General features: G+C 31.5%; 1 protein-coding gene across 2 annotated transcripts in view; it reads left to right on the top strand.

Annotated features, from left to right (window-relative positions):
* Positions 1-3,408, top strand: part of GAPcenA (GTPase activating protein and centrosome-associated) — a 55,082-nt gene extending 51,674 nt beyond the window's left edge. For both annotated transcript variants that reach the window (XM_085947411.1, XM_085947410.1), the window contains exons 22-25: positions 208-268; positions 1,089-1,198; positions 1,336-1,432; positions 2,035-3,408. In XM_085947411.1, coding sequence (XP_085803537.1) covers positions 208-268; positions 1,089-1,198; positions 1,336-1,432; positions 2,035-2,387 — 621 coding nt within the window. In that variant the 3' untranslated portion in view covers positions 2,388-3,408. The remainder of the gene's footprint in view (positions 1-207; positions 269-1,088; positions 1,199-1,335; positions 1,433-2,034) is intronic.
* Positions 3,409-14,823: the final 11,415 nt, after the last annotated feature.

Below are 14,823 nucleotides of genomic sequence, written 5' to 3'. Positions count from 1 at the left end.
AGCCGCCATGTTTCAATTTCAACACTCAAAACGTTCCGGAAATGCCATCAATTGTTTTAATATTAAAATTTTATGAGACTCTTGTTTTAATCAAACTACTTGCAAAATACCATAGACAAAACACTGCAATGCTGAAGTGATAAATGTTGATCTTGCTAATTTAGTGTTGTTTTGTGTTGCTAATGATGTCGTAATATATTATTTTAGGAAGCAATTCGTGGATGCAACACCTGTAGCGGCAAACTAAATGCGGCGGATAATAAAACAGGTAAATGGTTGACACTTATGTACGTAGTATGATAACTTAATTCCCGGAATGTATCTTTAAAAAATATACGTGTGGAATTGCACACTAGTGCCTACTGTTACCTCCTACCTACAAAGTACCTCCCTTATGCTTTGATACATAGATTTAGACGGCCTTCCCATTTCACATATTCTGTTGGATATCAGTTTTTTTGGAAAATTCAGCTATTAATTTTGGAAATAGCCGTAAATCAGCTAAGTCAGGTAAATCGGCAGGATGATCTAATTGTGTAATCGCTTTTTTGGCCAGAAAGTTTCATATAGTTGGTTGTGCTGTGACATGCCACATTGTTTGCATCTTTGCAGAAATCTTTTTCATGTCGTATTCTTCAGTTAAAATTAGCTCAACTGTTTCTTGATTAATCTGCAATTCATTAGCTATTTACATGTTGTCGTCTATGCCACTCAAACACACTTGACTTTTTCATAGAATTTTAAGCATGTGCCACCATTTTAAACAGTTCTAATGTTTCAGTAGCGCCTTCTCCGATTTTCACAAAAAATTTGATGGTAATACATTGATCAAAATTTCGATCACCCATTTTTATGGCAAAGTGCACATGCATATATCTGTTATTTTCCCATTAGCTCTATATAACTGGGTCTACCAGCTTAAAATTTATGCATATCATTCAACTCATGTGATTTCGATACAATTCCAGGAATAATTTTTTTTTTGACTTTGTATTTACTGAAACTTTCTACATGTACATATTCATTAGTTTTTATGAATATAAATGTGGTTGAAGGCAATTTGATGTATTGTATGAATGTAATTTCAGTGGAGTCAATAGCAGAGGGTGACATTGGACCCCAGCAGCGTGTGAGGGAATTAGAATTGGAGTTGGCTCAAGTCAAACTAGCTCACGTACAAGCGCAGTGCACCAATCAGGTAAGGCTAATCGAATAATATTATAATATAGCCTATAATCGTCCCAATTGCATTTTGCGGCATAACTACATACCTACATATAACTACGGGTAACTTAATTGAAATTGTATCAATATTATTATATTTTTTCTTTTTAGGAGTTAACTCATCAGCTGAACACTCTAGTAGCGGAATACCAAACTGCCTTGGCCAATCAGAAACAATCGTGGCCTCCTTGGCTCTCTAGGACGCTAGGTAAGTCTTTTGTTTTACTTGTAATAATCCCAGTTATTAAAAGTTAATGGGTAAATAAATTGTAAGTGGAGCACATGAACCACCGCAGAGTGGAATTATATTGACAAATATTTTTGGGTGGATTGGTTCCATTGGGTTCTCACTGACTCCTCACATCGTTAACTGCAATTATCCCCAGACGTCTGTGTTGTAAACAGTGTATTGATTGATATCTCATGCACTTGTGGTGTTTTGACGGCATCCACTCATAACTCCATTTACGCAAAAAAAAGTGTGAAATTCTTATTTTAATTGTTAGTTATGTACCTGGAATTTTCATTTTTATTCTTATTCCGCATTCATTGTTTTCCCACATTTACCATGTGGTTGTTCATCTGGTTCTTTCAAAAATGATGGATCGGGAATTCACTGTATCTCGACAATAGAAATATTAGAGTAATCATGCACATCACATATCATATGAATATTTTTATAATATATGTATTTGTATAATTAGCTATCTCAAAACGTAGATTTCAAGATAACGGTACTTTTTCAGAATAGGAGTCCATTGATTGATTTGTGAGTAGTCTCTGTAACATATTGTCATATTGGTTTTGCAGGTTCTATAAAAGAAGTAGCGCAAAATTCACGACCCTCATTCCAAACATACCTGCCCAATCTATCTTCCAACCAGGACACGAGCCAATCTTCGAATTATACAAATCAGCATCCGATAAGGCGGCAGGACAGTTGTCCGCTTTCAAATCAGCTCTACTCCATGGATCCATATCACAGACGAGACTCAGAACCGCATAGTCCACGGCTGTCTCGAGAAATTGGCAAGAGGCACTCCATGATGGCTGACTATAGTCAGGGCCTTTCAACCGAGAGGCGGCATGAGCTCGAGAGGGCCTCCGCACGCAGGAGTCAAGATGTCGCCACGATGCTCGGCGGGAATCCGTCGATTGGGTGACGCTCGCATTTTTATTAACTCCTGAGTGAATTCGAATATTGTTTTCAATATTAAAGCGTCATTAGAATATTATTCAATGTGATTCATTGTGACTGTTTCAATTTTGAGTGCAAATAGATTGTGAAACAGAATTTTATTTATCCGTTATGTCGAGAGTTTAATGTATACCATGTAATTTTCCATCATCTATATTTCTTTTAAAAATGAATGCAACAAAAGACTTGTCATGAAAACTAAACTTGATCATCTGCAATGGAGATACTACATCTAATTTGTAACTAATATCATCAATCCAGTGTCTGTCTTTAAAGCATTGCACAAAAGTATTGAAAAGTATTTATAGCATTGTAGCTAAACATTGATTATTATTATTATTTATATGTATAACATAACATTACATTTATTATCGATATATCTAATATAGACCAAAAACCAAATTAATTGTCGTTTTGCCTTTTGATGCCATAAGCATTTACATACAAAATTTTGTTTGGTAATCTATTTGTTAAAGTATTCAAGGTTCACTTACCATTTATAGTAAAAACTTTCAAATGTTTTAAGGTCAGCCGTGTTTAGGACAATGATATTTATTGATACGTTTAATTAAAAATGAAACTTAGTTTCTTATAAGATTGCGGTAAATATTAAAAAAAAGTATGTTCATAGTTAATAATTGATTGATGAGTCGACATCTATACGTAATTAATTAAAGAAATTGTAAAGTATAGAGTTTTTATAGAAACTGAAATGTAATAAAAGGTGTGAATATGTTAGGTAGATACTTTACGTACATGTAGTAAATATTATGCAATTAACCATGAGATTTGGAATAAGATAGTGCAGAAAATTAAAAAGATTTTTTATTGTTTTGTTAATTAAATTTAATAGAATGTTCACTCTCGATTTGAATTTCTGGGGTGGAGAGCGGGTGTACTCAGAAACAGATTTGTTTCATCCTTTGTACACAACAGTGAGTTTTTTTGAAGTGAAACTTATATCGTAGAGTGAATTTGGGTGATATGTAACGAAAAACCAAATTGAAAAATCAAAAACGCCCACAGTAGGCTGGCTGCAGTCAATCTCGAACCGTCAACTTTTCGGTTGACATCCACGCACGCTAAGAAATGCACCAACGAGGCCGTGACAAATATAGACGAGGTGGACTGTTCTGATTTAAAGTCAGATGATCTACAGCGTAATCACTCGTTTCATGGAAATTCTAACAACGAGATAACAGAAACCGTCGGTTTACACTTAGTATATAATGCATTTGAATCATTAAGGACAAGCCATAATACATATTACCTTCTTTGGCTATTTTGTCTTTGACATAATATATATGTTCAGATATGTCAGGAAGATAATGTAACTGATGAGTTACTTTGTGAGTATGCGAAGAACCCTAGTGGAAGTGAAGGTGAGATGTTTACAATGATGATAAGAATTCCATGTACAGTTGCTATACATTGACTATGGCAATGTTGAAAGTTATGAAAATGGAGAGCAAAACAGATAGTTTCATATCTTTCGCGTGTGGTTGCCATACACACTGTATTTTACTTGAACACAAATAGGGAAGTTACGTGAAATTGATATTATTATTGTCATGTAATTTTTTTTTAAATTTTTTTTATTGAACACATTTCTCTGCACGGATTGATAGCTATGCAAAAGTAGTATTTGATTGGACACAGCCTTATCGCATCTCCATTTAGATTATAAGGGCTTGGAGTCCATGTTCGTCGGATTGTCGGGAGTTCGAAAAGCATCATCAGCAAAATATCATTATTACAAAGTCTGATATAAACTGTGTATATATTTATAAGTTAAAATATAAAATAAATATTAATATGTTAAATATATATATTTTACATTTTTTTTTCAAATAGGCACGGCTGGTCTTGAAAAAGTTTGAAGTGAGCTTATTTCATAAAATATGTAACCATACTCATTTTTAATATTAATTCTGTTTTCAATATTATTTATCGATAATTACCATTAGTGTTTAAAAGATGAGCAGGTGTGTTTTATAATTAATGTAAATTATCATAACAAACGGTGGGTGGTATGTTAAATTTCGGGCATACTCAACTTGTTTTGACTTTCTTTTGTTGGATGATATAACCGCTTCGAATAGAGACCCGATTAAAAGTATCCGTAAATTTAAGAACAATATTACAATTATTAGTTCTAATATAATTTTGTAAATAAATTGATGCATAATCTGTATGCTACATATTATTAGATGTATGCTAGTAATTTGATTACGGTACTGACAATGAAATTTTTATTATCATGCATCACACGTGAGAGACTTTCTGCTTCCTTCGTGACATTTTATTTCATCATCGATCAGGGTCGATCCACCACTGGATGAATGCCTCCCTATACTTCTTCCCGCTCTTCTTGTTTCTTAAATTTTCGCTGTCACGCATATTCGCTAAACTTCGATTCGGTGAATTTTAGTGCAGCCCTCGTGTCCCAATACAACATAATATATTACAATAAAATTTTACTTATAAGCTAATATAGTAAGAATTCCTTAATCCTGCTGGAAGCAATCATCGCAACTTTTCTCTGTAAGTCTTCTAAAAGAAGTGTTCATTGTTATTCTATACATTTATCTAAAAAGATGCCATGTCAAATTATATATAGGTTAGACATATGTATTGTTTAGTTAAACTAAATGTACAAAATAATAAATGTAGTATGGAGTGGGTTGCGTAATGCGGCAAAAGTTGGAGGCAATATTAAAATATTTAATTTCCCCTTATTATTTAACAATTTAATAAATCATTATTGCGGTAACATTTTGGTAGGATAATATGAGGACGAATCTTTTCTTGCGTTATGTAGCATGAAATACAAACTGAAACGGTGATACATCACATAATTATTTTTATAATTTAATTTATTCAGTAAATTTATGGTGATTGGTTGATCTTCAAGAATGAAACAATATTCTACTGGTGCTTGAAAGAGTCGGTATTCCATGTTTTATTATTTTGGACTAAAAAAAATTTTAAGTGTAGTTATTGGTGAACGTAATAATTCCCACCAATGATCTGCGATTTAAGTAGGATTCATTATCATAATGGTTAATTAGGTGGTTACACATTTGTAAATTTTGCATTTAAATTTTCAAAAATTATGATTCCAAATTTATTTAAATTTAATCTTTACATGTAAAAATAACAAACAATTTCATTCCTATTTTCTTAGATTTCCTAAATATTAAATTTATTAGATGTTGGATATCAGGTGAAATTAAAAAACATGACAAATATACATGTTCAAGTCATCAGAGTGTGTCATATTCTGAAGTGTTTCTTCTTTTAAATCGCATTCGCGATTGTAATTTATTTTATTACCAGTGATAGAATATCTTATATTCTAACAGATATTATTACCTTTTTAGTTATTAATTTTATTACGGATTGTTAATTGAATGCGGTTCTTAAATGACAAGAATTAGTATAAACTATAATTTTCCGATGTTGCTAAAATGTGTCTGTAATTTATTTACAACTTAAGTAGTTTTTCTTATTAACGGATGATAATAATATGTTCTATATAGCCTTATAAATCAGTCTGTTTTTATCAAATGCTTTTAAATAATTTGTTCACAAAGAAATAGACTGGTCGTAAAAGTTGTATTACTAAATATTGTATATATTGCAGTTAAAAAATTATATGGTAACCTGCCTAATATTCGGTGTGTATAAATGATAATCGCCAAAAATACTAATTAGAGTGAACATCTCTCCCATCAATAATTTAAACATTAATTCAAACTCGGGTGGATTAAATTATGTGTGATTTTCCTTCAAATTTGTGACATGTTGACAGTAGTTTTATGTACAATGTACAATGTAGTACAGGCTTAGTAATATATTTATAATAATGTAATCCATGACATCAAATCGGAATGTATTCTCCGGATTGATTACGTTATATTCGTTTTCCTAATTTTCATCATTTCTAACGCATCTAAAATATCATTTGTACTATCCGACAAGAAGATCTAGGCAATAACCGGAAGTCGCTAGTGCGGTTAAAAGTAGAAGGAGCTTGTTAGTTCACAGTTTTAACACGTAGCCAAGAAGATCTTGATGGACAGTAGTAAGCAACAACGTTCTTTACGTGACTTTTGGAAACTTCTTCATTTAAAAGGAAAACCATGTACTGTAAATGTCTGCCAGTATTGGAACGGCTAGCGTCTGTGATTTGGAATCATTATATGAAGAAGAAAATATATGCTATCGTTTGTGTATGAACATATTTGAATTTTGAATGTGATTTGCAGCCGGATTAGCAGATTATTGTATTTTTTTGATTTCGTGTTTGTGTACCTATTCTTAGATTTCATATGCGTCAAATTAAATAAAAAAATAGCTTTGTGTGGATATACATTTACGAAAGATACTCTATGGAAATACAATTTGATATTTTTCTACCGCATTGAACACTACTCAGAATAATAATTAAAATAGTTTTAGTTCTGTGTATAGTTTTTTGTCTATGTGGAATATTAGTAGAACATTATTTATCTAAAGAATCGCTATATTTATACATATTTACTCGATGTGTATAATAAGATTGTACCTATCTAAGAAAAAACATTTTTATTAAAGGAAAAAAAACGATTATTTATAAGTACAAATAATCGAACCCTTTACTAAATTTGTGGATTAATATTTTCTACGGTGAAGGCGTAGTATGTCTATGGGCAACATGCAATAATGAAAGCAGTTCTATGTCATTGTGTTAAAATACTTCTCAAATGATTTGTATTTGTTAGTCATACTGTCGTAAAGTACAGTCTCAAATTTGTCACCATATTTATTAATCATTAGTGCCATTGATATTATTATAAATGTCACATTTATAAAATTTTAATTTAAATATATTTTTTTATGATTTGCATTTAATATAATATTCTTCATTCGAAGAAATTAACATGGTCGATTGTTGTAAGCTACTTCATTAGCTTAGTTAAGATAAAACCAAGAAAGTTACTCATTAAGTTAAAATAAGTAGGTATGTTAAATAAAATATGATATTGTCATGAGAGATAGTTAAACAAATTGGATTATGTATTGTAAGATGGCTGATGAGCGTTAAAATAATATGAGTAAATTTCTTGTTTTTAGGTTGCAGCGTGTGATAATATGGGCCTAATAGTAAAGCTTTTTTCATTACTCTTTCAATTAATAAAACCTTTACTTTGCCTATGATAAATTTTGTTCCTAATGTACATTATAAATTTAATCATCTGCACGTTTTATAGCCCTGTCACGGAGGCAATTATTGACAATATAATTTGTTTAGTAAGGTTTTTTTTATTAAAATACTTTCAATACTAGCGTCCAAACATCTAATAAGTATTCAAGAGATAATAAGTTGTCGTTTTACATGTAATTAACATTTTAATATTATGCTTGTTTAGTTTCAGTTTCTGCTCTCTATTCCAATATAAATTTAATAATAATATTATTAAAGTCGTGTGAAATGTAGAAGACTAAAATTTCGAAATAAATTGCCACTAGATAAAATAATTAGGAATTTTATCTTTCAATTCTCTATGGTTCTCATTATATACCTAGATTTCAAAATACTGAAAGAATTTTCTGTGTAAAATATTGGACTTTCCTTTTTTATTTATTTTTTATTTGTTACAGTATTAAACTTTTATAAATTTAGAAGTTTCAGATATTTTATCAAAATTTAATATAATTCACTTGTTATTATACTTTCAAAAATTATTATATAGGTTATATTAGTACATACTAATAAATGTAGAGGTAAGCCTAATAGTATCATAAACATTTCATATTTATTACTATTGGGGATGTTTTATATTTATTTGTCATCTTCAGAATTTAATATTCGGTGCCACACATTTATATTGAGAAAAGAAACTTTATATACTTATTAAATAGTGAGCTTTGAAATCCTGATTCAGTATAAGAAGCCGGTAGGAGACCTATACCGTTCCCGGAGTGAAACCAATGCATGATGCTATTGTTAATCATTGGAAGCAGCCATTATAGACTGATGTATCCAACAATTGGTAGCAGGCACAATCAATCAGTATAATATTGTTGTTCATCAATTTGTACCCCAAAAGAAGGTTGATATCTCCTTATAGCGAATCTGAATTCCAAGCTTATTGTTTTTAACTATAATTTATATAACCATGCTTTGTTAATTTAATGAATATGTACGTTATTATTACGGTATTTCATATAGTTTGATATCAGCGGTTGGTGTTATTTTATAGCATATATTATGAGAAGTCATAGGAAAAAATGTGGCATAACAGGATTTGCATTTCTTTTATATTATGTATCCACTACTCTAATTTATCTAGATAGTTCAAGTTGAAGATTGAAGAAAAAAAAACTATGAATATTGAGAATAAATTTGCAAACGATTTACTAAGTAAATAGTTACATAATACATAATATGTACTAGAAAATTGGCTAGGTGAACGGAAATAGTATTATGAATAATAATGACATGTCAGCGAAAAACTTTATTGGCATAATAGCTAGATGTCTTAGTAATACATAATAAGAAATTAATAATGTTACTGCCATGCGTCAAACGTAACCGATTGCCAAATAGTACAACAGGTGAAAAATTCCTGCAGGAAAGTTTTTGTATTTGATAACAGGTTGGATTATCGAGACAATAATTTAATAGTCATATTCAAATTAATTTTGAACCTATCAAAGTAAATTAGAAATAAAACAAGGCATTACAAATGATATTATTTTGAATTCATGGGGCCTTTCTAGTAAAGCGGAATTTTAAATTCGCGCACTACTGAAGTGTACGCTCATTCTTCATTACCATGACAATTTTGTGCAATAGTGTTAAATTCCGATTTAACAATCTACTAGAATACCCACTAATAATTAATTATTAATACAAATATGGATGACCATTATAATGTCCCAGTTTGTGGTTTAATCTGTTTAAAATCTCATTTTACTTTTACTATCCTATTTTTTGATTTCAAATAATTTATTCATTTCAAAAATATGTTTAACTGCCAATAGAAAAATGCCATGGTATGTAATGAATATCATTATGTAGCCACATACAGGTAATTGACTATATTTAAATATCTTTTCCCCTTATTGGTATAAAAGTATCATTTTTCGTAAGTAAGTACTTAAAGATAATCATATAGACAGATTACGATATAATTTATTCCAGATATTCCTTCCATCTACATAATATGAATATACTGATAATATTTTCACCAGTATTTTGTCATCTTAAAGTATAAGTCAATTTACTCACAAATTGTGTAATATTTTGAAGATTGGCAACACAAACAATATTTTCATACTATTATTTTTTTATTGTACTAATTCTGGTTGCTATTCGCCACACTATTATTCTAAAAATAGTTTAGAGTAATTTTTGCATTATATTGTTATCTATATAAAAGGTAAATTGTATGTAATTTTCTTTATTTTTCATCATAATAGGTATTTAAATAACAATAAAATTGCGAGTTCATTATGATTCGTTTATTGGTGATTGCCATAGCAGTGTACAATATTTTTGTTTTTCTTTTAAAAAACTGGCAATTTATACCTAAAATATTTTTATTTATGTATATTTGGCTTTGTGTTTTGTTTTTATAAATTTTGTCGAACGATTTTGTATTTCAAATAATAAAATATTCTTTACTACATTGTGTGTATAAATAATAATTAATGATTTCCAAACATCCCACCTTAAGAATTTTTATTTATAACACTAGTATTTCAAAGTTTTAAAAGAAGCACTGGTCCCAACCCATGGGTTGGAATCATAGATAATATGTTGGAATCCCACTGGGGGGGGGGGGGTAAGGTATTTTTTAGGGGTCGCCAACCGATGGAAACTTATTGACAATATGGTTTCAGTCAGTAATCAATAAAAATGCCACGAACAATTTTTACCAATAATTGAGAAAAGACCAGTTGAGTGTAACCAAATTAATGTTTGAATCAAGAAAATAGTGATTTACGGGCCTGACATCAGAGATAGGTAAAGCAAAATCGTACGAGGTGGAAGACTAAACTAGAATATTATGTTCCAATTGGCAGGACATAATTCGAAAAAACAATGAGTTGTCACATTTTTTGTCAGCATCTACTTTTTCAAATGATATATTATTTTTTTGGTGCAGTTGTCGGGATTCAATAACGTTGCTCATAAAAGCATAATCTCACCGCTTAACTATTTGGTGACCAGCAGAGTCAAAAGTAAGAGTCACCTAGAGTCAACTCATATCTTCCAAAAATCGAGTTTTGAGATAATCACAAAAAACCACCAGAGTACTGTTTATTGTAATTATTAGAAGAAAAGTATTGTACTCCCTGGAATATTAATCTGATCACTGCCAGAGCCGAGTTAACGCGTCAGGCTATGGACGAGTTAAATCGTGTGTTCTTGTAAACCTCATAACTTCTGAATAAACTGTTAGTGTATATTTTCTAAGCAATATTTTTCATTTTAGTATGAAAAAAAACATGTTTTGTCAAAAACAAGTCTTCACAAATATTTATTTTATCATTCTGCTCCTATTTATATATTTTTAAAGGGATTTATTTGATTCTAAAAATAGCTGGCCACCTACTAAAATTTGGCTGGCAATGAAAGTCGATTTACATTATTTTTTTAATCTATACTATAATTTCGAAAATATATTTGGATGTTTGTCGTGTTGGTTTTTCTTTATACAAATCCACACTCGCAGTCGGATTTCGACAAAATTTGGAGGGTAGACGGAGGCCTACGAGCCGGAGTGCGTGGTCGGGGTCTCGAATTTCAGATTTAAACTGTTAACACCCCGGGAAAAGTTTTACGGTTTTTGCGGAAAATGCCGCCGCGTACAGGGCCTTGAAACGCGGAATTTTATGCTGCAACCCCCATTTTTTATTGAAAATGTCACAGAATGTGTACATTTAAAAAATATTGGCGTTTATTTCAGCTCGATCTGAGGTCAAATGGCAAAGTTAGATGCAAATAATTGTGTTATTCGAATCGCTAAACGCAGCGCGGGCGACGGTGTGCTGCCACATTAGATCGGAATGCTTCATTCACGGACAATTAGTTGGATTTCGACAAAATTTGGAGAGTAGACGGAGGCCGACGAGCCGGAGTGCGTGGTTGGGGTCTCGAATTTCAGATTTTATAACCCGTTGCACCCCGGGGACAGTTTTATGGTTTTTGCGGAAAAAGGCATTGAAACGCGGAAGTTAATGTTGCAACCCCCATTTTTAATGAAAATGTTACTAGAATGTGTACATTTAAAAAATATAAGCGTTTATTTCAGCTCGATTGGAGGTCAAATGGCAAAGTTAGATGCAAATAATTGTGTTTAGAATCAGAAATCGGCAGGGAGCCAACCGAGCCGGCGCAGCGCGGGCGACGCAGTGCTGCCTCATTTGATTGAAATACTTCACTCACGGACAATAAATTGTATGTAGCGGCATCAAGAGTGGGGAGTAGTAAAAATCTACTTATATATTTTGGCACCAAATGGAAAAGCCACAATTAACATTGTATATCGAAAAGTCCTATAATGATGGATTGGATATTTATATTATGGATGGATATTATATATATTATATAGAAAGGCCTTAAAATAATAAATTGAATATGTACTACTTTTTAGGATATTTAAATGCAATACATGTACAAAAATATAATATATTATGTTAAAAATGAAAATCTCTTATATTTTATTAATTCAATCCTTTGCACTCATCGTATTAAATTAAGAATTTTTATTTTCAAATATTAAATCATTCCACTCCTGGGCAGCGCCGGGTCATACTCCTAGTATAATATTATCTCTTTGTATATTATATTATAATACTACTACTTTGCAGTCCACACACCAAAGCGAATATTTGCCAATCAAGCTTGTATTGGCTTACGGGAAAGAGCACGCTTGCGCGACCACCTTGCGTGACCACCTTGCGTCTTGAGTGCGAATTTGCAGCGAATAATCGCTGTGATTTTCGGGAACGCTGTCGACAGCGAATTATTCGCGACGCACAGATTTCGGAAGGGAATTAAGGGTACTGTTCGGTTATCAGGAATACAGCGGAAAACACATTTTGAAAATACCCGATATACTGGATTATTTGTTAGTTTGGGTTAGTTAAGGTTAGGTTAGGTTGGGTTAGGTTAGTGACATGGCCAGGAAATGCACGCCTTCAGCCGGCATTTCTTGTGACGATTTTGTGACGTCACAACTTTTCAGATCGATCGTAAATGTCGATTTTTGTATGAAATTGCGCGGCCTACCTCTAAACAAAGCTGTAATGAACATGTAATGAGTCCCGTAGTACAGTCTGAGCAACTTACAGCCACTCAGAGTGAACTATGGATGAATTTCTTTCAGGTAGACCAAACGGTCTTGTAAGAAAAATGTAAGTGATTAAAATGTCTAGAATTAAGGTTAAAAATAAATAATAAAATGTAAACGACTTATGTGATATCATTTGCTAAATGTTGTAAACAAATGCCAATTCATAATTAATCCATTTTTGAATTATATAAAATCAAATTTTATTTACGTGAGAGGATTTGAAATTTTTTCGCGATGTATTTATCGCTGAATATTGTAAAATATCTTAAATAAATAAATTATGACATCAGATAACGTCATAATTAAAATCTAATGATTGTAAATTGTAAGTACTAGCTATGCACACTTAATTTAAATTATAAATAAATGTTATTAATTATAACAAAGTACGTACGAGTTTAGTACCTACTTTTGTAAAAAGTAGATAAAGGAATTTCAAGAATCGAAATTCTAATAGTGTAAGTCCGAGGACATTATTATTTTGTTAATTTACAAATAAAATTTATTTCTTAGATCTGTCAATTAAGTCCTGCAGATCATTTTCAAATTGTAAAAAAAGTTACCCTAAACAGGTAAATTTAAAACCTTATAAATCAATACTTGTAGGAATCTTACTTGGATCTAAAGCCATACCTCAAGTTTAAAGTACCTCATAAATGTAATTATATAAATTTTAATCGTACCTACCTCCCAGCTGAGTAGAACCGGCGCGGAAGGAACGGGTATAAAAGAAAAGACAATTAAATTTTGACTCATTCCTTTTGCACTGACATACTAGAACAGTAAGTTGATTTTGTTATTCGTATTAGCGATACGCACCGTTTTGAACTGATAGTTTTTCATTTTCCATAATCGCGATCCTGATAAATGGATCAGAAGATATTTAGCCAATCTGTGTCAAAAGTACCAGAGGGACTTTTGCGATTGTTACGAAACTTGTTCCACCTACAGATACTTGTAGGCCGCTTATTTTTACGTAATTAAATATTCATAATTTTCCGGAAAAGCCGGGAAATAAACTGCTTTGCTGTAATTGGTTCAAGAGTCTGGCTCTTGGTCTGATGGAGGAGGTAGAAAAACTGCCCAATTGGTCCACTTTTCGCGTGTGAACACGCCCCGAAAAGTCATGTGAGACCTTTTACTATCTTTTTCTGTATTTTAAGTTAATACAATCCATATTTCAATGACAATTATTTGAACCCTTACGCGTAGACATAATTTTTTAATCCAAATTATGAACGATTCTTTAGATATTCGATGAAAATATAAATTTAGAGTGGGGGAATTTTGCATCTGTGACGCCAATTTTCGGGAAAATCCCTTCTGAAGGGTATAAAAAGACGTCTTTTTCTATACAAAGTCAGTCGCCGATCTCCTATACTAGAGTTAAGTCCTCTGAATCTGTGCTGCTGCTGAGCAAAAACACAAAATAAATTCGCGTAGTTTGAAAATATTCTCCGGGAATATTTTGCGTGATAATATTGTCGTGTCGTCATCACTCATTGTGACGTAAAACGCGTCGATGGAAGATATTCGTAAACAAACGAATTCGTCATTAAGTACTTCGTAATAGGTACTCCGCGATCTTTTATAAATGGAACATGGTTTCCCAAACTTTATAGGCGGCGGCTCATTAATATATAAGTGTGTAGCTATACGTTTAAATAAATATAAAAATAATTACAATTAGTTTTTATATTATAATAAATTAGTTAAATAAGTTTATAAAAAATAATTATAGTAATTATTTAAAGTTAAAATATAATGTTAAATTGTTAATAAATATTAACTATAATAAATTGACCTATAGAAAGATAATTTAATAAATATTTAAAACTGTGTTACCAAGGAGTTTTATTTTTGAAATAATTCCGCGATGTTTTTCACGGAAAATAATTCGATATAAGAATCAAGTGTCAGTCGATCAGCTGTCTTTGACATTTCACGTATATAGTATCGAAATAAATTTTTGGGAACGCTGTCGACAGCGAATTATTCGCGACGCACAGATTTCGGAAGGGTATTAAGGGTACTGTTCGGTTATCAGGA

This window comes from Rhyacophila brunnea, unplaced genomic scaffold, assembly GCF_057557595.1.
Source record: "Rhyacophila brunnea isolate RB1 unplaced genomic scaffold, BYU_Rbru_1.0 scaffold_2, whole genome shotgun sequence".
Taxonomy (NCBI): domain Eukaryota; kingdom Metazoa; phylum Arthropoda; class Insecta; order Trichoptera; family Rhyacophilidae; genus Rhyacophila; species Rhyacophila brunnea.
The sequence above is the reverse complement of the archived record's forward strand: the minus strand, read 5'-3'. Positions and strand labels throughout refer to the sequence as shown.